The sequence below is a fragment of the Cajanus cajan genome, chromosome 10 (genome assembly GCF_000230855.2).
Source record: "Cajanus cajan strain Asha chromosome 10, NIPB_CcT2T_4, whole genome shotgun sequence".
In the NCBI taxonomy this organism is placed as follows: Eukaryota; Viridiplantae; Streptophyta; class Magnoliopsida; order Fabales; family Fabaceae; genus Cajanus; species Cajanus cajan.
The window spans coordinates 45,800,009-45,824,679 of NC_138526.1; the positions used below are offsets into that span (position 1 = coordinate 45,800,009).

The 24,671-nt window shown below is 33.0% G+C and overlaps 4 protein-coding genes and 1 long non-coding RNA gene across 5 annotated transcripts; 1 reads left to right on the top strand and 4 right to left on the bottom strand.

Annotated features, from left to right (window-relative positions):
* Positions 1-92: 92 nt before the first annotated feature.
* LOC109817352 (casparian strip membrane protein 5) lies at positions 93-1,641 on the bottom strand. Its single transcript, XM_020382582.3, has 3 exons — positions 1,192-1,641; positions 560-683; positions 93-465 (listed from the first exon to the last, which is right to left on the bottom strand). The coding sequence occupies exons 1-3, from the start codon at positions 1,599-1,601 to the stop codon at positions 250-252; spliced, it is 750 nt and encodes a 249-aa protein (XP_020238171.1). The 5' UTR covers positions 1,602-1,641; the 3' UTR covers positions 93-249.
* Positions 1,642-7,082: 5,441 nt separating this feature from the next.
* Positions 7,083-11,146, bottom strand: LOC109817318 (mitochondrial fission protein ELM1). The gene is made up of 10 exons (XM_020382539.3): positions 10,809-11,146; positions 10,523-10,734; positions 10,340-10,436; positions 9,437-9,586; positions 9,186-9,312; positions 8,269-8,381; positions 8,110-8,173; positions 7,910-8,003; positions 7,607-7,715; positions 7,083-7,470 (listed from the first exon to the last, which is right to left on the bottom strand). The coding sequence occupies exons 1-10, from the start codon at positions 11,001-11,003 to the stop codon at positions 7,369-7,371; spliced, it is 1,263 nt and encodes a 420-aa protein (XP_020238128.1). The 5' UTR covers positions 11,004-11,146; the 3' UTR covers positions 7,083-7,368.
* Positions 11,147-13,831: 2,685 nt separating this feature from the next.
* Positions 13,832-15,614, bottom strand: LOC109817329 (capsanthin/capsorubin synthase, chromoplastic). The gene has a single exon (XM_020382560.3). The coding sequence runs from the start codon at positions 15,473-15,475 to the stop codon at positions 13,982-13,984; it is 1,494 nt and encodes a 497-aa protein (XP_020238149.1). The 5' UTR covers positions 15,476-15,614; the 3' UTR covers positions 13,832-13,981.
* Positions 15,615-20,057: 4,443 nt separating this feature from the next.
* On the bottom strand, positions 20,058-21,596 carry LOC109817336 (NAC domain-containing protein 90). The gene is made up of 3 exons (XM_020382567.3): positions 21,375-21,596; positions 20,986-21,278; positions 20,058-20,793 (listed from the first exon to the last, which is right to left on the bottom strand). The coding sequence occupies exons 1-3, from the start codon at positions 21,538-21,540 to the stop codon at positions 20,488-20,490; spliced, it is 765 nt and encodes a 254-aa protein (XP_020238156.1). The 5' UTR covers positions 21,541-21,596; the 3' UTR covers positions 20,058-20,487.
* Positions 21,597-21,727: 131 nt separating this feature from the next.
* On the top strand, positions 21,728-24,195 carry LOC145952711 (uncharacterized). The gene is made up of 2 exons (XR_014430230.1): positions 21,728-22,961; positions 23,994-24,195. It is a non-coding gene; the product is annotated as an uncharacterized LOC145952711 (long non-coding RNA).
* The last annotated feature ends 476 nt before the right edge of the window (positions 24,196-24,671 follow it).

The following is a 24,671-nucleotide window of genomic DNA, read 5'->3' on the forward strand; positions in this document are numbered from 1 at the left end:
TAATTTTTTTAATAACTACGTACAATTAGAAATGGAAGGGAATTATGGGGCTTTTAGCCTTGTGCTGGGATATACAACGCTGGATTTGTAGGAAGCAGAAACCTTGAACATGATATATTTCATTTTAATGTAGTAAACATGAGTGACACCACAAACTCATACAAGTTGACAATAATAATTATATAAGAGCGACTTCTGTGAAGCTGAAGCAGCACCATTTAGCAATTTACATTCAATTAATTTCTCCTTTCAACCTCTTTTGAGAGCCACAGCGGACACCAGAATCAAGCAAATTAAGAAAAGCGCAGCAACGAAAGAAGCCACCACAGACTCACTGCCAGCCTGGCAGAAGTCAGTGAATTGTTGACAAATGGCAATCCAATTGGCATCTTGGCTTCCATTGTGAGCTAAGTACACAACAGCTGCAGCAGACGAAGCAGTTGCCATCACTAAAGCCATCACCAACTGCAACATTAATTGTAGTCAAATATTTTAGAACAAACCCATGCTCATTTGATCAATGCATTATCTATACTCATATTGAATTTTTCAAGCTTACTATGTCTACGATCACTAGTAGAAGCCTTGGCCCTACTGCAAAAGGACGAACAATGCAGACTATCGAAAATGGCAAGGAAAGGACGAGGAATCCACCTGCCATTCCATTTGCAAACACAAAAAACCTGCATTTTAAAAGATCCAATTAAAAGAATGGCATTTAAATCTCATTAGTGTAACTATTTGTCAGCTCATTTATGATGCATGTGTGTTAGTAGTATTGATTAGACCATAAATCATGAATCTCATGGTATTTAAGAACACAAAGAACAGAATTGTAAAACCTGTTTTAATACAAGTTAGAATAACTTTTGAAAGCTTGTCTTCTTAACATAGAGTTTTTGAGAGCGAAGAAATTCTCAAAATTTCTTCTACACATATATCCAATCAGACTCTATTCAGAAGAGAATTTCTCAAAAATTCTTTTAAATTTGTATTCAGAGTCTAAGTAGACTCATAACATAATAATAACTTCTAGATTTACGTCTTTTTATGATTTCATTTGCCATGAAAATTTAAGCATGTGTGAACTCCATGAATAGAATCTGTACTTGAATTAAAGGAGAGAAAATGTTATTGTTATGTGATATCCAAAATTGGACACACCATGTTTAATATGGAACATAAACTTACTGGAACTGTGGAAAATTACTCCATTGAGCATGAAACTCAAAGAACTGCGTGAAGAATGGAAGAATCTGTTCATTGTTCCCCATGATGGCAGCAGCACCTAGAGCAGAACCGATGGCTCCGAGCCTAAGGATGAAATCCAGGATTGCAACACCCTTTTTCCATCCACCTCTTGGGAGTGGGGTAGCTTTTGTGGAAACCACAGTAGCAGAAGGAGGAGCAGCATTAAGAATGCCTTTCCCTTTGCCATTGCTCCTGGTCCTCTTCGATTCCGGGCTGGTAGCTGCTGCTACTGCCACACCCTCTTCTTTCCCTGAGTCCATCACAATCGGATATTGCAGGTGCTCTTTTGAAGGATATGATATATATATGGTAATCTTCCAGTGTTGCTTGAGTATATATAGAGAATGCATAAAGTTGGTTAGTCAAGATTCTCCATGTTTCTTTCAAGTCTGATTCTGATACGGTTTGTAATGAAGGAGTTGTTAAGAACTTACTTGCTCCACATCGTACCAAAAGCATTTTTCCTTGATTATGTAATGTGACGTTCCTACCACGAATATGACAAAATCACCAACTAAACTAACGAATGATGGTAAGACCAATAATTAAGTATACTATTGAATATTTGGGTATCATATATATCATTACAAACGAAAACAATACATGAGGGACTCGAGCCAAAAACAAACTCCACAAACACAAGTACATACGAAGGGATTTGGTTAGACACCCACACAGATTGAGTCATTTTTGGGCCATACATAAAATTATTCAATCGTGAGTTTTAGCATTACATTAACTCAAAATGAAAAGCTGTTGGCAGTGTCAATTCAAATAAATTGTATTCTCCTCGGAGATACTAGTACATGTTTGTGTGTGAGATAACAAAAAATTAGTTCATTCGCATACTTGTAGATATGAATTAATTCTTACATCATAATGTGTAATATAAAGTTTATATTTTATTCTTCAACACCTATATGTAATAATGAAAATACTATTTTTGATGTTTAACCAACTCATAAATTTGTTGAAAAAAAAAAAAAAACTCCAACAACAATCTTAAAAAATTCAATTAAATGAAAGGCTACATGCATGTAGGGTAACATTTGCAATAAAAATCTTATCATTTTGTTTTTCTAAAATTTAATATATTTAAATTTAATAAATAGTGTTAGGATGAATATGAAAGATTTAATTATTTAAGAATATTTAATATACACTACATTTGAAAAATTATATATGTATAAGTTATTATATTTTAAAATAATAATAATTAATATATTACATTAATTATTAATTACAATCTTAATATAAAAATATAAATTTAATCGATGAAAAAACTATAAATTATAAAATTTTATTACATAAACAAATATATTAGTTTCTAACTAAGATTAATTTTGCATTTAAAGTTACAAATATTTATCTTCATTATTTAATAGATTCAAGTTCCATACTCCATTAAATATAAAGACATTATAATTGAATAGTTTCATCATTTTATATGTTGTGTAACTTTGAACTTAAATTCATTTTTACATTTAACTATAATTATAATTTAAATTTATTTTTTATATTTGTCTTTATATATTGTTTTATAGCAACTGAATTGCTAAAATTATTATATTGTCTTTATAACACTACAAATTAGATACAGAAGTATATTATTTCCCCTAAAAAAAAAGAAGTATATTATTTATTACCATCTTTTAGCAATCACATATACAAATAAATTATAATAAAATCTTATTTTATCTTTTAAAAAATATATTATTTCTTTTAAATATTATAATATTATATTCTTATATATATATATATATATACTAAATATAATTTCAAATTATCAACTCCTCTATACTGATTGTAGCAATATTATAGTTTTGTCAAACAATTAATTTCTTATAATTAATTATTTTTATAATTAAAATTTAATCAAATCCAATCTCTTAATTAATGTAATGATTAATATATAAAAATATTAATTAAATGTAATTTTTAATTATCAATTACTTTATCTTACAATTAATATTAATATCAATTTATTGTTATTTATAAATTAATAATTATTATTATATTATTTGTTATTTTTTAAACAATAATTTAATGAAATTTAATCTCATTATAAAATTAATAATATATATATATAATAGTTAAATATAATTTTAAATTATCAATGTCAATTATTCTACTATAATAATTTGATATACAGTAAAAATTTAATAGTGTAAGAATGTGCATTTTTTCTATTACTTAATTTAAAAAAATAAACTATAGTTGTCAAAAAATATTATCACAACCTCGATTATTACATGAGTAGGTACGATCTCTTCAGTACTAATTTTTCAGCAACTTTATAATTGTGTTTAAAAATATTTTTCTCCTTATAATTAATAATAATCATGCTGTATTTACTATTTTTTTAACTGACTTTTTAATCAAGTTATTAGTTAATATAACAAAATATATATATATATATAAGTACTAATATATTACGATTTCAAATTATTAGTCAATACTAATTGTAACAATATTATATAATTTATAATTTATCATAATTATTAATACTTAAAAATAATTGTATTAAACATACTCTATAACAATTATAATTTTATATAAAAAAAATGATTGGATTTTAGCTACTAAAAAAATTCAATCTTTAATTCGTTCTGTCAAAAAATAATTAATTAAAGAAATTCAAATTAAATTACTATGATGTATGTGAGAAAAATAAAAAATAATAAAGAAAAGAAAAATAGAGAAACAATAAGAAAAAAAATGATGAAAAATATCTCAAGTACAATTCTATAAAAAAAAATAATAAATAAGGCATTCAAGTGTTAATGACGAAATATATCAATACATTCAATTAAATATTAATAAATATTCTTCTATTCCTTTACTTGCAAAATTAATTATTTTGCATTAACAAATTATTAAAATTCATGCTCAACACAAAGTTTTTATCAACTTCTCACTTTTCCTTCAATATTGCTTCAAATTTCCTAAATACATATGTGATAAGAAAATACATCTTCCATCTTCTTGACATAAGTGCAAAATGAGAATTGAATAATATAAAGTTGAGAAAATTTGTAACAAAGTTGATATAAGTTAGTGTCTTTAATTGACATTAACATCATTAAATTTAATAAATGCTAATAAATTTATTTTACAATTAATATAAAATATTTGAATTTTGAAGGCTTAAAATTTCTAGAAAAAGTGGGTTAGGACTATATAGTGTTGAACAGAAAATTTTGTTAATAGACGGTTCTACTTTTAATAATATATATGAGCAAAAAATATCAATTTCCCATGTATATATTAAGAAAGTTAATTAAAAGTATTTAATTTTCATGAATTTACATAAAATAAACATTATATTTGCTAAAATATCTTTAACTACACCTATATTGTAATAGATAGTACTCACGTTTATTGTCTTATAGATATTTTTGGTTTAAGATCCATTAAATAAAACTGATTTAATTAAAATTTTCTTACATTTTAGTTCAAAAAATTTAAACATTTTTTTTACTTCATATTTCATACTTGAATATGTTGTTATGTATCTTCAATGAGATTATTTTTTTTCTCTCAAACTTAAAATTAATCTTTTAATCCTTCTAATTTAAAGAGAAAAAAAAAATTATCTCATTCTCTGTACTCAAATATTGTAGCTGTAACGACCCGGCAGGCCGCAACACTCACAATTATAGCACACCGGAAACACTAGACAGAATAGAACGAGTATATAGATATAGTGTCTAGAATATAAATATATACATATGTTCCAAATCCGACTAGAGTTAGAGTATGCAATATATAAGGATTACATCAAAAGTCACTATGCCAAATGACCAAACCAAAACAAAGCATCCATAGGAGTCAGCTCCATCTATCAGCTGCCGATTCATCACTATCTACCGCCTATCCCTGCTCTGCTCCCGTACACAGTACGATCATAGCAGTCCAACCACATGGAAACACAAAGGGTAAGCTAGCATAAAAAGGAACAACATATGGAAAATTTTTAACAATAACAGCAATTACAACCACCAACGAATCGTCAATTAGCATCCAGTCAGTTATTTCCACACAGATTCACCAACACACACAAGATGCGTCGTCACGCATATCACCTCGGAGATCTCCTACAACACCTCAGCCTTTCGGCCTACAACTCCTCAGCCTTTCGGCCTACAACACCTCAGCCTTTCGACCTACAACACCTCAGCCTTTCGGCCTACAACACTTCAGCCTTTCGGCCTACAACAAACAATAGCAACACACAGTACAACACAACTATACCGACAACACATCAATTTCACGGTTCAACATATCATCTATAATATAAAACTACTTTTTAGTCCATTCACCAGAACAATTTAATATCAACTTCAACGTTATCTACTAGACGTCATGTCATAACTTTCCAATTCAATTCAACTCAACATAAGCATCATATTCAATAATTTCATCTCCGCGCCCGGCGCACACGTGGTTGCGCCCAGCGCGGCGCAACCAGAGAGCACCAGGGGCCAACGCGCCCCAGCGCAGGTGTACCCGCGCCCGACGGGACTCACCTAGAGAACCCAAGGCCCTCTCGCGCTTGGCGCAATCGCCATTGCACCCAGCGCTGGCCAGGCAGAGACTCAAGGAGTCTCATGCGCCCGGCGCACCGAACCACGCGCACAGCGCGGGGGAGGTAGAGACCTCCCTTGGTCTCGCGCCCAGCGCAATTCAAATTGCGCCCAGCGCCCACAAGGCAGAGACTCCTAAGGAGTCTCGTGCCCAGCGAGACAAGGGGGCGCGCCCAGCGCCCAAAGGAAGGATCACAAAACCTGCCACAACTGGTATCGCGCCCAACGCGGTCCAAGTCACGCTCAGCGCGGGCCAGCCAGAGACCCACAATCTCAAGTGCGCGCAGCGCACTCATCATGGCGCTCGGCGAGCTTGACCAAATGGGGTCTCTTGATGGCCGCGCGCCCAGGCGCGAAGAACCCCGCTCAGCGCGAAGCTCAGTAGCAGCCAACCTTTTTCGAAAAATTTCATCAAAAACCTGCGAAAAGACCAAAAACTTCACATGCAATAGGTTCAAAACACTACATTTTCATCCAAGAGTCCAAAAGTACTGCCTTTTCCAACATGCAACAACAATCAAGGCTATTCCCCAAAATTCCTCAACACCCCGAAACCCCAAAAACAACAAGTTTCTCTTAATCCAGCCACGAATCAACCATCTACAAGCATCCAACGAGTTTCTAGAACTCGTCCACAACCAAAAATAGCGAAAAAGAACAAAAATACTAGCTTCCCTTACCTCGGGTGAAGATTCCGAGTTCCGGGAAGCTTTGAACGGAGGAGAAAAGAGAACTAATGAGCTTCGAATGCAAGAGAAAGGAGAGGGGATCCCAACACCAGCTAGCACACCTCACAACTCAGCACCACCACCTTGAGTTCAAATAAGGAGAGAAAAGAGTTTTAGAGGATTGAAGGAAAGAGGCTTCAGTTCAAAAATGAGAGGGAGAGGATGAGGTCTTGTGGAAGAAAGGAAAAAGTCAAAAAAGGGTCTCACAGTAGCTGCACAAAATTCTAAATCATAAATCCTAAATATCACATCAAAATTCAACTAATATTACATATCTAATTTTATATGTTTTTGCAAGTAATGTACATGTTGTCTTGAAGAACTTAGAAATTAATTATTTTTTAAATCACAGACTAAAAATTAATTTTAAATTTGAGAACAAAAAGTAAATTTATCTTAAATTTAAAGAAATTAAAAAATATTAAACTCATACTTTATCAGTAGACACGAAGCTAAATGATCACAAGATAAAGGAGCAGATTAAAGGAAAGGGGAGGGGTAAAAAAGAACAGTACAGTTTGTTTACAGCACAAACAATTTTTTATTCACCTCATTTATTAAAAATGTGCCAATCGGCACAAAAATGTCAAGTTTGCAAGCCGCAATGGTACAATTAACCTTATATTATATTACATCCTTGAATATTGTTATGGTGGAAAGAATAACGAACATCCGATCCGCATTTTCTATTCGTGCTATCAAAGAAATTTGATATTTAGGAAACTATCTTCCAAGTAACAAATGGCTAAGGCCTTTAACAAAACATAATAAAAATTAGTATTGTGTGAACAAATAATTGTGTTCTATATCTTCAGTTTCCACCCTCGGGCAGCAAGCGCTTCATGAACCCGTTTAGCTGCTTCAGCATTGTCATCAAGGGGTGGATAACTCCAATTTTCCGACATCTGAAAAATTAAGGAAATATATACCTATTAAAACATGAATATTTGACAACACAAGATATACAATTCCAAGACAAACATCCTTCCACATATTAATTTTAATTCATGTTCTTGATGAGTAAGTAAGGCTCCAACTTACATCCTCAGACCCTGTAAAAGGCCTAACAACTCCCCGTTGTCTCAATGATTTGTGGAATTCTGTGAACTTCCATCTGCATCGCTCAGCTCCCATAATATACACAGGCTTCCTGTGGGAGAAACAAAACTGATTTCTTAAAGACAAATATCAGAAATTAAAATACATGCATCAATTTACAACAATAACAACAACAGTCTTTGGGGATAGGCACCAATGGACTCTCTAAAAGCTAAATTCTCAGTAAAATCATTTAGAGATCCAAGTTGGGAAATCTAATCATAGAAATTCTTTTGACAAACATACCCGGTGCTGCAAGCTTCACTAATCATGCTAACTGAATCTGCTGTGACAACAAATGCATCAGCCCAAGCCAGATGCCCCATATGGGGGTTTGGTTCTGAAAATTGTGTTAGCAACAGGAATTAAACATTTCTATATGTTACAACAAATTTCAAAAATCGGATTAAATATATAATTTAATCTAAACCTGAATAAATATTTACCTTGCCCATCCCAAATATAAACTTTTGGATTATTCCCAAGTTCTTTCACTATAATATTGGATACCTGTTTAAAAGACAAAGGAAACAAAACGTGTGTCAGAGATGAAAAAAATTGCTCAATGATACCTGCTTGTAAGGAACCTCGTGGTATGACTATACCTTTTGTGGAGTCCTCTCTGAAAAGGATATTCTTACACTCCCACAACTACCAAGAACGCTGAGCAAAGATGTTGCTAACTGCTTTGCAAGATCAACACCATATCGACAGTTTTCTGTACATATAATGGATATTAGGTAAACTAATATACCTTTTGGCCACTGAAGTTATTAAACAGTAAACACAAATCCTTATCCCTGTAGCCTTTAGACAATTAGACCGGATAAAACTTCAAATTTTTCTTGTCCCCACTGCCCCCCAATCCCATCCTCCCCGCATGTGCATGCATGGTAGGAAAAGCTAGCTCTACCACTAAAATTTCTAATTATTAAATTCATGAGAAGGTTTATGTATAGAAAAAAAAAATCATTTGTACTGCAATTCTGACCTAGGGTTGTTACTCTACAAGAAGTTCAGTCTTCTTTTAAACCATCACTACAGTACTACTGTAAAATGTAAATTTCAATATAGCAAAACAACAACTGCCAATTGTCTGCAAAGTCCTCATATGGTTTCTACTCATGTACAACATCTTTCCTCTGTTGATTCCCCTAATTCCCTAGGATTTTTTATAAGAACCTTGGGAGAATCACACACAAAAGTTAGCCATTGTAATTGGAGAGCACAAGGCCTTGTGATAATATGATATGAGCCCCACATTAGAAAAGCCATACTTCTAATATGGACACAAGTCCCATAGCTTGCAATTGGATCCCAACAATTTTTCTTTTTCCTTTTGGGGGTATATTATTACTTATTCCTTCTTTTTTCACAAACTTAACAATTTTAATGCACCCCAGCATTTCACTTACAATGATATAAAGATTTATCCCAAATAAGAAGATATTCGAATTTAAGCACAGAAAAACTGCAAGAAATAATTAGGACACATTAGTAGGATAAGGATAATAGAAATTACTTGTTGGTCCTCCAATGTTGACCACGAGCAATGGCCTTGGAACATGTGCAAACACATCTTGCCATGTAAGAGCAGCACTGCGAAGTGAAGCAAAATCTATTCGGTGTAAGGCTCCCAAGGTCAGAACCTAATGTAAATTATCACATATAAAATCCTCAGCGATAGACAATAGTAACATCAAAGTAATTTCATTATCTCCAGTATAGTAAAATCTAATCGCAATCACATCATATGCAGCACATTACACATACCACATGACTATCTGGAGGCTCACGTGGAGTTATCCAACTTCTAAGAAACTTAGGAACCTGACTCTGTGCTTCTGGAGTCAAAGGATAATAATCATGATGAGGTGTAATCACCATGTCAAACCTATCCAAATGAGACCTTGGATGTTGTATCTGTCCAGATGGGGAAAAAATCAGTTACAAATCAAAACCAATGCTTAAATGAAGCAATGAACGGCACAGAAATATCAAAGTGCAATTAGTCACCACCACATACAGTGCAAATTGAGACCCATTAATAGACAATTTCATATTTCTTAAGAATAAGCACAAATTATTTATTTTCATTGGATAAATTGAGAGTTCAAAACATCTGACTCAGCTTAGCATCTTAAAACTATTTGGCCAAAAACATCAGTTAGACATTAAGACAAATAGTACCATGCAAATAAAATAAAGCAAAAGAAAGACAAGCTCTAGACACGAAAGAGAGTATTGAAGAAGTGAAGAGTCTTCTCGGTCTCCTGTAAGACTCAAGACATGCCATGGCATCATAGAGCTAAACTGGCATAACAGCTGAAAGCTAAAATAGAAAATTGCCATGCCAAAAAAAGTAGGTTGCTAGTTGCTAGTCCTATGTCAGAATGCAACACCAACATTTGTCAACCATATGTTGGATTTTAAGGCATTTAACCTACTTCATTACTTCACCTTGCAGTTTCAAAGCAAAGAAAAAACAACTAAAATACAGCAGTTACGCTTTTAAGTTTTAACAAAGAAGCAAAACCTAGTGTAAGTAAATACATATATACCACAGTTTGAATTGAATCACATTGCTTATCTGAACAAAAACACCACCACTGAGACTTTACAAGATATCACATCGAAGTTGTATGAACAAAATCGACACGAAACGTGAGCGCAAACCTGAACAACAAAAACAAGATCAGGAGCCAAACGTTTTATAGAACTAGCAACGGAGATTGTGTCCCTTCCAGATGCAACCACCAACAACGGTCCCTCCCTGGCAAAACCAAATGAAAATATCAATCACATTCATTATTTCCAACGCATCAAATCAGAATTAAAAGAAGTAGAACATAAATTCACTTTTCGTAAGTCTCGCGAGCCAAATTGACGATGTGTTTGGCATCAGCTTCGAGAATAGCGGACAAGCCGCTAGGGTGCGAAGTGATAGGCAGGTAGTGAGATTTGGAGGAGAAGGCGCGGAACACGGAAAATAGATAGTGAAATTTTTTATGGAGAGAGAGGGGAAGCCATTGGAGCCAAGCGTCGATTCCACCTTTTGGCCTCGTAACGCGCTGCGACAAAGAGAAGAATGAGAATAGAGAGAGAGAGTTGGTTAGAAGATTGAGAATGAAAAAGAAAAACGTACGTATAGGAGGTGGTTGTGGGAGAGGCCAAGGGCGCGGAGCAAACCGATGCTGTGATTCTCGGAGGAGGGGAAGCCGTTGCCGATAACGACGGCGCGGCGGACGATGGTGTGGACGCCGGATTCGAAGATGTCCGGAGTGCCTCTGGGCGGCGTGGGGCTGGGCGGCTCCGGTAGCTGAATTGGCTTCATTGGCATGGTTTGGAATTGGATCAAGGATCCATGGAAGAACAAAGAAAAAGGAGACACGCAAGTTGCAGTTTCGCCCAACTCTCTTCTTCTCGACACTTTCCGGTTTTCACTTTCACCCCGGTTAGTCGTATTTTCGTAACTCGATGGCGCTGATGCAAAACTTTTTGGTACATTTTTAAATGGACCCATCATTTTCAAGAAAAATTAATTAAGAAATAAAATGTGTAAACATGTTTATTAATTATGATAAATTTTTTAATAATAAGTTTTTTTTTTATCAATTTTTAATAATTTTGTATAAATATTTAGAAAAATGTAATTAACAAATAATGTAATTGTATATATCAATATATAATACATTTTTATATACAAACTAAACAAATTACACGATTTGGTGGATGAGATTAAGCTTCAAACTCCACTTTTAACATTTTTACCATGGTTTGATTGTATTTTAAGGATAGAATTGTAAAATTTTAGAAGTAGAAAGCAATAATCTAATAGTAAAATTTTAAAGACATTAAATTTTAAAAATGAGAAGAAAAAGACCTGCCAATTGTGTGTAGTTGGTCTCGCAAAGGTGCCTTGGTGTTGAGGCTACTAATCGAGTGCACTTAGACTCACAAGGGTGCCTCAATGTTTGATGTTGTCAATCAAGTGTACTTAGACTCGTGAGGATGCCTCGATGTTCGAGGTTGCCGAACATGCACTATCAATTCCAAGTAGTTGAATGGTCCATCTTGTATACATGCCCCCAGCCTTAAAAGATTGAGAGAGAGAGAGAGATGAACAAGGTTAACGCAATGTTATTCAAAGGCATATTGGGAACGATGTTGTGTCTTTTACACTTCATGGGGATGGTTACAACAGTTGGGAAGTTTAAAGTCACGTGTAGCTAATCACTAGATCGCTTTTGATCTAATGGTTATCAAAGGGTGTGTTGCTTCATTTATTGTTACTGAGATATTATAAATAAGGTAAGTAATGGAGTTCACTTTGCCATTGTTGTTGCTTCACTTGAGACAGAATGAGTTGCAATTGTGTGTAGACTTTTCAATTCAAGTTCGTTGCTATTTGCTAAAGTTGCATGTTTTATTTCATTAGATATGGTTGAGTTATTTGATCGATCTTCAACTGAAGAGTCTTGGTAGGTGTTCTCATCTGATGTTGGTTTAGGGACAACTTTTTTGATGAAATTGGTGAACCTCCTCTGTTTTGCAAGTTAGTCATTCCAAGATGAAGGTAATAATTACAAAAGAGACTATGATACTTAAGTTGATTTTTATAGATATGAGTATCTCATATATATAATGCGTGTACATCGATGTGATTTAGGATTTTTTCACTTATGTTGATATTTTTATTAGTTAAGATAAAATCGGTTATTTATCTCTTTATCTTGTCGGTTAGAGAATGATCTAATTTTTAGCCAATGTGACGAGGTGACTCGATGCTGATGTCACATCGTACGTTTGATGTTACCCACTTGGAGTGGAGGGTATAGTAAGTTTGTCTATATTGGGGAACGTGTCCAATGACTCGTCTTCACCAATGAGGTGGATTAGGAGACCGAGGTTATCATCATAGAAGAGGAAGTGGTGATTGGCTCTAATTGAAGGGGTGGTGCATAGGGCGAGCCATCATTCAGCAGGTCAGTCATTGCGCAAGCGTGGTAAAGGTTGAAGAAGGCATTATGGGTCTGTAATCGTGCTAGGATATGAATGGGTTCATGGAAAAGTGACTTCTTACTTCTCTTACTATAACAACTCGTAATCCATCGTCAACATGGTTTCATATACCAACTGTTTGGACTTCAACAAGCAAGAGGACTTGTATTCGATAGGCATCAAGGCCTGTCTAAATGATGGTGGACCGAACCCTTACTACATATTTTTAGGTAAAAGAATACCCAATATGAATTCATTCTAGATGTGCAAGTGCTGGTTCCAATGTTTGAAGATTCATCTATCCTTTGAAGTTATTGAATGGTTCAACCGGTATACAAGTTAATTTGATCTATTATTATGTTTTCGAGAATTAAAATTATTGATAATTTATAATTTCATAGACTATTGTGCTGTTTATAATATGGAAAGAAAAAAAAAAAAAAAAAAAAAAAAAGAGTACACAATGTGATGTTTAGAATTGCATAAAATGAAAATTTCTTTAAAATATTATCTCTATAATAATATGTGTATCATACTTTTACTTGAAAAACAAATTGTAATTTTTAAATCACAGAAAGGGTATTGTAATTTAAATCTCATATTAGAATATTTATGTTATGTTTGATTTTATTTTATTTTTATCTCAGAGCATTTCTGATAGTGTAATTCATTGAATTTGCATAATCATATTGTTTATATACATAGCTTTCTTATACGCACCTCTCACAGCTAGCTCAATATTATAACTTGCTCTCTCTGTCTGTTAAAGCAGCTTATGTTTTATAATTTGGATTGTGTGGCGGTCCTGTCTCTGCAGCAGAGAAATTGACCATTAGATTTTCTTCTGATGGTTGTTAAAAGTGAGAATATTAAAATAACTGTTTTTATAATAAATTATAAAAAGTTAATATTTTGCTGGAGAGGCTGGGATTGCAGAGAATTCAGAGTCGGTTTAATTTATTTATTTTTACCTAAAAATCAATTTAAAGTTAGTTTAAAATACCAGTAAAAACCCAATTTTAATTTTGGACAATTTTATTTTCATAAAACTAAGTCAAATTAGATATATTGCCTCACTCATTAGACATAAACAAATGACAAAAGTGCATAAGTAGTGGAATAGTGACTTCGAGATCAGCCTAAAACTATAAAGGCAGAGGAGACAAATACCAAAAGAGCATTAGATGTGGATGTCTATTTCACATTCAACTGAACAGATACGATTTTAAATCAGGAGCAAAATTATCAGATCAATGAAAACTCGACAAATCAAAAAGCAAGTTCAAAAACCAGCATACACTTGACAAACACTCTCCATCATCCAATGCATTCCAAAGAGATATTGCCCATCATTTTAGCCAATGGCAATGGACACTTTGTGACAATATCAAGCCTAGAAGGATTGGAGGCACGTCCGAAGAGTGTTATGCTTAGCCACAGAAGCTCCTTGAAAGTCAACCTAGAAGAGAGGAACCCTTGCCAGTAATAAGGCTTCAAGTTAAAAAAGGCATCAAAGAAACTCCTTGTTCCATCCAAGTCAAGCTTCAAGAGAGTCTCCATTCCAAAAGAGTAAAACTCCCTCGCCAACTTCTCCTCAATTGGCCACATGCTGTTCCAAACCTTAGAATAAAGTGGTTTCCCTCTTATCATTCTGGTGGAGCCAAGGCACTCAGCTATAGCAGCAGCCACAATAGGAGCCACAGCCATTGTTCTAGCCACCATGTAGCCAGTGGAGGGGTGCACCACCCCAGAAGTTCCACCAATAGCCATCACTTCTTGAGGGTTCCTTGGGAGAGGCCCTCCCATTGGAATCAAACACTTCTCATCCTCCAACACACTCCTCACTCTAATCCCCAAGTTTCTCAGCCTTGCAACCATCCTCATCTTCACTTCCGTGTATGACAACACTGGACGGCTAACAAGTGAAGTCTCTTCAAGAAATATCAAATTGGAACTAAACGGCATTGCATAGAGGAAAGTAGGAAATCTTGAATTGCTAGCCCTCAAGTAAGGTTCATTCCCCAGATGAGAATCCCTCCAATCCATCAAAACCATCTTGTCCAAATCAAAAGGGTGATCATCCACTTCAACCAAAACACCATGAGCAATCTGAAAGCCACGGTTTTTCCTTTTCACCTCATCAAGTGCTGTAAAAGTACTAGCGAATCCACTTGCATCCACAACCAAACTCCCCTTCAGCTCTACCCCATCATCACACAAAACAGTGGACTCAAACTCCTTGTGCTGAATTTCCCATGCCTTTGCCTTGTGGAACCTAACCCCATTGGAGACACAGCGTTGAATCAATTTCTCCTTCAGCTTCCTCCTACCAACCCTTCCATAAGAACGATCCAAGTACTTGGTCTTGGTGTCACTAAGATAAACACACGCCATAGGCCAAGTTTTGTCAAGGCAATCCTCAAGACCAAGGCTCTCGAACTCATCGACCCACACACCATAGTTGTTAGGCCACATAAGTAGAGGATCAGGGTCAACACAACAAACCTTGACTCCATAGAGAGACACTTGCTCCGCGAGCCTTGTGCCGGCAGGGCCAGCACCGATGATGATGACGTCGAAAGTGGCGCGATCAGAAGGGTGGCACCATGGAAGGTCGAAATCCAAGGCTTGAGGTTGGTGCTGAGGCTTTAACTGAAGGAAGTTTCCAAACTTGCTGGTGCTGTGGATCCTGGTGGCTCTGCGTTTTGTTGATGGTGTGTGGTGTGTTTGGGGAAGAGGGGTAGGTGAGTGGAGGGGTTGGTGAGGCTTGGTCGGAGGCGGTGCGGAGAATAACATGAAGCGAGTGGCCATATTTTCGGTGTAGAAAAGTAGAAGGGAAATTGTGCAGAATGGAGGAAGGTGATTTGTTGTTGTGTTTTATTAAAAGAGTTTAGCAATTAATTACATGCAGACAAATAGGAATCGTCAAGTAACATGCCCAACATGATGCTTTTCCTTTCCTTAAAAATAATATTTGGAAGAGAGGTGTCTATGTATCTATTTTGTTTATTATCTTCTCCGGTCCTAATAAGTAATAGAGAGTTTTTATTTAATTAATTTGAAGTATTTATTATATTTTATTTAAAATAATTGTTTATTAAATAAAGTTATTTTAAAGAGGATATTATTTATGTAACTAACAAATAGAATGTGATTTTACAACGAGAAACAAGCAAAAAAAAAGGGGAAAAAAGTCTTATATATAAAGACATAGATAATATGATTATTTTTTCATCAAGTTAGTGTTTGCTATAAAGGTAAAGTAATACCTTCACTCATAATTTCATATTCAAGACGAAATTGAACTTCAGTCCTTAATTAAAGAGTTTAAGTGTTGAACTATTTGAACTTACGACTTTTGGTTTGCATTTTCCTTTATTCTTTAATTCTTATTATTCATCAAATATATTTTAATGGGCCAATTTTTTTTTTTAAAAAATTAAGTGCAAAATAGGCACAAATATTAATAAAATATTTAGTCATTAAAGCAATATTTTTTAAATATACGAATAAAACCACAAAATTAGTATAACATTGATGTTATTAATGAAAAAATCTAAATATATTAATAAGCTGATTATTTCCTTACAAAATATTGTTTAATATATTTATTAATTATAATATAATATTTATAAAGTAAAATTTATTAATATAATTATTAAATGCATTAATTTTTCATATGAATCTATATATATTCAAAATAAATTATTAAATCAAAACAGGCAAAGACACAAAAATTAATGTACTATTTAATCTTATTAGTGAAAAATTTATAAAAATATAAATGAGAAGAGTTATTTCTTATATATTATCAATTATTGTATTTATTATTTATAATATAGTATTAATAAAAATAAAAGTAATTTCTTCTTTATATATTATTAATTTAGTTATTTACTAATAAGTTGTTGGTCTAAGTGGTATTAGATTTAATCTCTTTAAATATAGTCTAAAGTTAAAGTTTTGTGTCTAGAAAAAAAACGATTGGAAGAGGAGATGCATTAAAGGTGGCCAACTTTATTCTTCAACATAGATTATTAATCACTAACAAAATTGATAAATACTTTTTATTAATAATATATATACAAAATTAGTTATTTACTAAATAATTATTTCCGATGGTTTAAGACAAAACTTTAAATTTCACGTGTTTTGTTTCTTTTATAACTATTTCAAATTATAAATATTATAATTATTTTTTAGAACATTATATATCATATTAGTCATCAAAGCCATCCAAAACTTATTAGATTAGGGATGACAAAAATATTTATGCTCACGAATATGTGCAAATAAAACCCATCACAAATAATAAATTGGTAGGCTAAATAGATATATGCGGGTAACGTGTATGGATATTTTTTTATTTGTTTATAAATAAGATCAGGACGGAAATGGTAGTATCCATACCTACGGGTACCTACTAAATAATATTGTTTAAATATTCATATTTTTATCTTGTATTTTTTTATTTATTTTAATGTTTCAAAAAAATTATCATTAATTACAAGTTTAAAAATTAATATTAATTATTTATCTTTAATATACTTAACATCAAATATAACCTTAAAGTTTTTTAAATAATTCACAAGTATCCTACTATCCGTCCCACGGGGTCTCATTGTCATCCCTATGTTAGATTAGCTTGACTTGAGTCCATTTGGTTTATCAACTTGAGTCGAAAAGTCTCACTTTCATTTAGATCACCATTTTTCAAATTCAACCTAACTCTATTTGAAGTTGTTTGAGTTGACTCAGTCAATTAAGCTCAATTTGTAGTTAAAGATTCTTTTATTATTACATTCTCACATTATAATAGAATCTGATTCCTCTATTGTTGTTCAATTTTTAAATAATGGGTGTCCCGAATACGTCCATGTTACTCTCTTTTCAACTAGATTGTCAGGATGTCAAGAGATTTTTTTGAATTAGATTGTGTTCATGACTTCCGAGAAACAAACCAAGTAACTGATAATTTTGCTAAGTTAGGATTAACTCTCCTTGAGGGAGTACATTGTTTTAACTCTTCGCTAAATTGAGTACATTTTTTTATTGCTAATTGATAGGTTTGTTGTTTTTTCCCTCGTGAATTCTAGTTTTTTTGTCGGATTTTTAAGCCCCTTATTAAATTAAAAAAAATAACTACCGTAATCAGTAGAATTAAAAAATTAAATTAAAGAGATTGAGATCAATTTGTATTTAAATATTCTTTTATTATTTTAATGGCACATTAATGATTAATATCACGTATTAAATAAGTTAATGGCAGGTATCTAAAAAGTCTTAATCTCATTGATTGTTTAGATAAATAAGTTAATTAAATTTTTATTTAATAAATTTGTATGCAATTTCGTTCTTGTATATAAGAAAAAAAAATTACTTAATTCATATTTAAATTAGTTAGTTGTAATCAATAATGTTATGATTTAAAATTTTGTACAAAAAATACCTATAGAATCAAAAATAGTATCGAAACCAAAAATAAAGCAGATGCTGCATACCTTTGACAAAGAAATTTTCATTAAGATAGATGTGGAATTTTAGAAGAAAAAAAAAGTTATGAGTATTTTTTTTATGATGGGGAAAATGAAATTTGGGTGCAAGAGGTAAATTTTTCTTTAAGGGAAATGAAAAAATAAAGAATAATAACAAAAAAAATTTAGAAAGAGAAGCAAAAACTTCTAAAGGGGCAATGAAGAATAACATAAAACTAGTTTCAATGAAATAATGAAGAAAATAAACTATTACATTAATGATAAGATTCAAACATAGGTATTTTCTAGTAAGTTATCACATAGGTTAAGTAATCAATTTATATATATTAAACATAAACCTTTTTTTTGTGTGAGATTGTTTTTAGAACTTTTTTTTTATAAGAGAGTTTTTTGAAATTCTTTTAAATTTTTATCTATTTTTTATTTAACATAATTATTTATGAATTAAAATTTAATATTTTAAAATAAATTATCAATAAATAAAAATAAATTTGTATCACAATATAAATTATTTATCATAAATCTAAAATATATTTTTTATGCTTAAAAATATTTATTTATATAAATTTTAAATATGAGTTATATGTTAAAATATAGTGTTTATATATGTATATAATTTAGATAACACATTGTATAAATTTGTTCAAACACTTCCGTAATGACTACAATTTAAAATTTTTGCACATAAATAACAATAAATGTATCACTTTTTTTTAATACAATTTTAATAAAATAGTTCATTCTCTCAATAAACACATTATTTTTAATTATGGTGATGGAATAATTTAAGAAAGACAAATTAAGAAAAATTAATTAATGTTACATTGAAAAGAGTGAACATAATTTATTTTTATGATATTTTCCAAATGTTAAAATCACTGTGAAATAGAGAGATTATTTGAATAAGGTTCTAAATATAAAATTAAGATAACTTTATAAATGATTAATTCATACAATTAAAAATAAATAAATTAAAAGAACTAACGTTAATTCTTATTTAAATTTCTTTTATTTTTTAATTACAAATTAATAACTATTATTATGTATTAAATGAGTTAAATAGTAAATGTTAATCTTAATTTATACAACTATACAAAAAAAATCTTAATTTTTATAAAAGTAAGGTGGGATAGTTTGAAGTAATTTTCCAGTTTGATACAAGGGTAATCCAGTCATTTGATCAGTTATGCAACTAAGGAAATTATATTCCAAAAATAAGAGTTTTAAATATATAATAGGAAAGCTGTAAATATAAATAAATAAATATATATATATATATATATATATATATATTATAATAGCAATAAAAATGAGATAGCTTAGGAATTTATTAATCAGTAAAATTAAAAAAATAACATTAATTTAAATGGTATAATGATAAGAAATTTACTTAGAGAGTATGAGTTCAAAGGCTTACTTAGTAAAAATAAATAGTGATATTTTTATTTCTTACGGAATGACGGATTTATGTTAGTCGTTAATTAATCCTTATGGGAATTCGTTTCACGCGAAGTTACCAACTTTGACATCGACGGGAAATTATTATTAAAAAGGAAAATAATTGTTAGATATAACATCGTTATTCTTGTTCGCAACCAACTCTCAATTCTTACGCACATTCTTAGATAATTTAGTAGGTGATTAAATCCATTACACATGTTATTTTATAAAATCATATAAACGATATGTAGTTTTTAAATAGTAATGATCCTAATATGAACAACAGAACATGCATTTGAAAATTTCTGCCAGAAAGAATGCATTTCTCTTTCTATCCCTTTCCCAGCTGCAGGAAAAACACCCAGAATTTGACCAGATTTTCAATACATGAATATAAAAACGTAATCTCAGTTGACTCTTACCTGTACTCCACTTAAATTATCTTAACCCGCTCAAGCATGCTATTTGAAAATCTTATTAAAAGTTTATATTATTTGAATCGATTGAACAGACAGCAGTAATTTCGAAGTTCTGATCCTAATTCAAGACTTGAAGTGGTCTAACTATTTTTCACAACACATGTGAATGAACTAGATACAATTTGAAGGAAAGAAACACTTGTGTAGACATCATGGAATAGGAAATTGCCACATGTCAATTAATTTCATCTTAACTTGTAACTAAGAAAGAAAGGTTCAAAGGAGATTGACAGCTTGGATCTTATTTTTCCCGGGAAAACCAATCTTATGCTAAACAACAAATATTAATGATTATGTCACATAACGCCCCCTACCAAACTACGCCTACAATTTAGATGATTAATTTCTGGCCCTGATTTGTTACTTCAATGAAGAGGTCTATGCATGTTCTTGACTTAAGGCCTAAGGGTCATGGCCAATTTAGCTGTTCCCATTCCCAAAATGGTTCTTCAACGCTATTATTACTTTGATTCCAATTTGTTCCACTTGACCCTGCCACAGCCTCTGAGGTAAGAGCAGCACCTCCTCCTCCAGAATGGGAAGTTTCAGAAGAGCTTGATCCATCCACCACGGGTGCTCTCTGTTGAGCACTTGTTGAAGCACCACCTCTGTCCCCATCAACAGCTCTTGAATATCCCTCTAGTGGCCGTCGATCAAACGACCGAAAGCTTCCCGATATCACATAAACTCTACACAAGCTGAATTCGTGCCTCAACTATACACATGACACAACAACAACAAAAAACACTATAGTAGCATCAGAATGTATACGAAATGTGAAAGCAGCATCAATTTGATTGAAAGTATAAAAGTGTTTTATGCTGGTGAGTGGTGATAGTGCATGATTGTTAAAACTAGCTCTCTTGTTTTTGCTAGTAATAATAATGATATATATGTATATGTATACCTTTGGAGGGGTAGTGTTGGATTGGTCAGGGGGGTGTTCAATGGCTTTATACTCATGCATCTTCCATTTGGTTTTTCTCCCCGTGGGAGCTTTCCCTTTGTAAAACACCATGGTTTTCTTCATGCCAATGACTTTGTTATGAGAAGAGTAAACATGGGCAGGAGTGCCCGTGGCCTTCCAATAGCCACTGGCGGTGGTTCTGTTGGGTCTGCCTCCTCTGGCCTCTCTCTCTTGTCTTGGGGAAAAGAAAAACCATTGCTCAGTGTCTCCACGACAAAGCTCCCCTGCAAGGCCTGATCACAGGCAGTCAGGCAAAACCATTTTAGCAAACTCATTTGTGTTTGAATTAGAAACATAGTATAGAATGATGAGTGAATTAATAGAATTACTTGGGAGGGTCCATGGCTCTACGCCGTGGATGTCAACGACCGGAATAACTCTACTCATGTCATGTCTTTGTCCTTGGAGCTGGTTGTGAAGATAGAAGGCAAGTAACTCTTCTTCTGTTGGGTAGAAGCGAAAACCAGGTGGGAGATCCTCCATGTTGTGTGACATCCTAGTACTTGGTTTTGTTATTTTTGAGGTAAGTTACCGTTTGCATATTTTCGAATAATAAGGTGGGATAATATATATAAGAGAAGATGAAGGTGACATGTGTAGAGATGAGTGGGGTAGGGTGATTCGCCGAGTGAAAGGGGAAAAGTTATTGAGTAGGGATTGGTTGGAAACTTCCACGCGGTTGCAAGGCCAAGAAAACGTCTTTGTGCCCTTCCAATGTGTTCTCAACTTTTGGTATATGTTATGAACTTATGATCATTATGGTTTTGTCCCTTTGAATTGGTCATCTCTCTCTTCTTGTTAGTTGTTAGCCCAACCCAGTTGTAATTTTTTGTAATTTGTAATTTCTCCATGCCTACGTCTTAAATCCCTTTTGCTTATCAGCTGGGCCAGGCTCTTGTGTGTCAGTGGAACAAGTCTTAATTTTCGTGTCTTGTTTTAGTTTTACTTGTTTATTTCTTTTGGGGCATATTTTGATGATGTCATCGGAGATATGCACTCTCCTAAAAATTCATATCACCAAATCCAATCAATACTTTAGGTTCTTGGTTCTTCTGTATTGCCAGATACTTTGTTTATTGTAATCCTTTATATTAAATTAACAATTATTTTATCTTATGTATTATGTAGGATAAATGTTTTTTTTTTACTTTTTTTATATAAAAATAAAATATATAATTACAATTTTAGTTCCCTCATGCATTGTAACACCCTATTATTTTAATATTATTATTGAGTCTTTTCGTAAATTTATTAAGTTTTAGGGGTATTTTTGTAAATATTAATTGCATTTTTGCAGTTTTATTAAAGTTTGAGGGGTAAATGGGTAACTTGGAACGGGCTGTTCCAAAGTTGGAACGGGCCGTTCCAAGCAATAAAAGGATACTGAAATTTTAAGTTGGGAACGGGCCCAGAACGGGCCGTTCCGGAAGGAGAACGGGCCGTTCCGGAGGGAGAACGGGCCGTTCTGCTGAGAGTGAGAACGGGCCGTTCTGGTTTTAGAACGGGCCGTTCTACTTTTTGGAAACGGGCCGTTCCAATTTTAGAACGGGCCGTTCCAGTTGAAAATTTTGCACAGATTCGAAGGTTCCAGAACGGGCCGTTCCGAAATCGGTACGGGCCGTTCCGGGTAACCCAGATTGCCTATAAATAGGAGGCATGGGGGGGTGAAAAATTATAACTGTGAAGGGTGAAAAAATTTAGAGAGAGAGAGAGAGAGAGAGAAAGAGGAGGGAGAGAAAGAGGAATCTTGAGGAGGAGATTCTGTCATAGTTCCAGTTATTGTTTAAGGAGAGAAGTGGAGGTTCTGCCCTAGTTCCGGTTATTGTTTAAGGAGAGAAGTGGAGGTTCTGCCCTAGTTCCAGTTACTATCTAAGGAAAGAGAGGAGGAGGTTCTGCCCAAGTTCCTATCTATTCAGGTACGGGGGAAAAGGGGATTATTTATATGTATAGTACATGAGGGAATTGGGTAGAGGAAGAATTCCTTAGGATTATGATTGATTTTACAATTATTTGATTTGGAGAATTATTGGTTCTATTAAAATTATCTGTGTTGAGGTTTATAAATATGCCTAAGTGTAGGAATGATGATCTGTGAAGAAGAATGAATTGTAAGGAAAATGCGGTGAGCTAGATTTTGGAATAATGAGGGGTTTTACTGTTTATATTAATTATTCTATTGATTATTATATTAATGAAAGTTATTGCTATATTACTTGTTAAGAATTAATGATATTGATGTGAATTGCTTGAGGGGTATGTAAACCCTATTCTATTGAACTTATTTGTTATGTATGTGATATGGAATTGCGTACGTGATATGAATTTGAGTTATAAGATGAGATGATGTATGAATGTGATTTTGATTGTGATTGTGGTGCCTCACGTCGATGACTAGGGATGGCACGACCCCTGGGTATGTGGTGCTACAGGGAGGGCGTGACCCTAGCATGGTGTGGGATGAGTAAGACAATTAACACACACCACTTATGTCGTTTATGGCAGCCCTGACATGGGGTTAATTGCAAGAGATTGTATTGATTGTAATGTGATTGTGTTTCCTCACACCAAAAGACTAGGGATGGCATGGCCCCTGGGTAAGTGATGCTACAGGGAGGGCATGACCCTGGTCTGGTGTGGGTTGAGTGAGGCAATTAACCTGTATCACTTGTGTCAGATATGGTGAGGTCTTGGCATAGTGTTAATTGTGAAATTGGCATGAATTATAGATGTTGAGATAATTGTTATATTGATGTGAATGAGGAAAGGTAAAAATGATAGTGTTAATTATAAAATTTAAATGGATTGTGATGGATTGATAAATTATGATACATGCTCGTAAATATTTTATTAAATAAAGAAAATATGATGAGATTTTAACATGGTGTGTTTGGATGTACTTTGCATATAGATATCTTCTTTTCTCACCGTATAAATTGTGGATATTTTAGGTGGAGAAGATCCGGCTGCAAGTGGCATATAGGATGCCAACAGTTTTATTTTGGGAAATGCTCTGATATTGTGACATCGGGGCAAAGGATTTTTAGGAGCGAAATATTCGTGTGAATTTGGTACTGTAATATTATTTTGAAAACAATTTGTAAAAACTCTTGTGTGTTATGTGTTATATTTCTGCTAACGTGGTTGTTCGAAGTTTCTCATGTGAACCCTTTTACTGTAATTGATAGATTTATTACAATATATGTGTTGGGGTAGTAAGGGTGTCACATGCATCACATTAAGTAAGTTTGATCTTGAGTTTTAATTGCACAAATTGAGTGTTTCAGATATTATATAATTATATAATTTTGATGTTTGCATTAATCTTTGGATAAATACTCAACTCATTTTAATGATGTGAAAATTAATGTGTTATAACACATTTGTTAACTTAATTAAATCATGTCAATAAGTTATATAAGAAATGTGTCAATTGCCAGATCAATGAAACATCATCATCCAAAGTCATGTCAATAAAATTAATTAAATATATTTAATAAATTTAATACCGGTGAAGAAACCAAAATCGCAAACTTGTAAAATTTGAAAAACCTAATTTGTATGATTGAAAACTAGGGATACGAAATGAACCTGAGCCTAATTAAAATTTATATTGAAAAACATTTATA

Coding starts and splice junctions, on each gene's coding strand:
- LOC109817352 (XM_020382582.3), bottom strand. CDS start 1,601: ATGCATTCTCTATATATACTCAAGCAACACTGGAAGATTACCATATAT. Junction 684..1,191: donor AGTAATTTTCCACAGTTCCA/GTAAGTTTATGT, acceptor TTTAAAATGCAG/GTTTTTTGTGTTTGCAAATG. Junction 466..559: donor TACTAGTGATCGTAGACATA/GTAAGCTTGAAA, acceptor TTAATGTTGCAG/TTGGTGATGGCTTTAGTGAT.
- LOC109817318 (XM_020382539.3), bottom strand. CDS start 11,003: ATGCCAATGAAGCCAATTCAGCTACCGGAGCCGCCCAGCCCCACGCCG. Junction 10,735..10,808: donor CCCACAACCACCTCCTATAC/GTACGTTTTTCT, acceptor TCTTTGTCGCAG/CGCGTTACGAGGCCAAAAGG. Junction 9,313..9,436: donor AGCCTCCAGATAGTCATGTG/GTATGTGTAATG, acceptor AATTTACATTAG/GTTCTGACCTTGGGAGCCTT.
- LOC109817329 (XM_020382560.3), bottom strand. CDS start 15,475: ATGGCCACTCGCTTCATGTTATTCTCCGCACCGCCTCCGACCAAGCCT.
- LOC109817336 (XM_020382567.3), bottom strand. CDS start 21,540: ATGTCACACAACATGGAGGATCTCCCACCTGGTTTTCGCTTCTACCCA. Junction 21,279..21,374: donor AGAGCCATGGACCCTCCCAA/GTAATTCTATTA, acceptor GCCTGTGATCAG/GCCTTGCAGGGGAGCTTTGT. Junction 20,794..20,985: donor CCAACACTACCCCTCCAAAG/GTATACATATAC, acceptor TCATGTGTATAG/TTGAGGCACGAATTCAGCTT.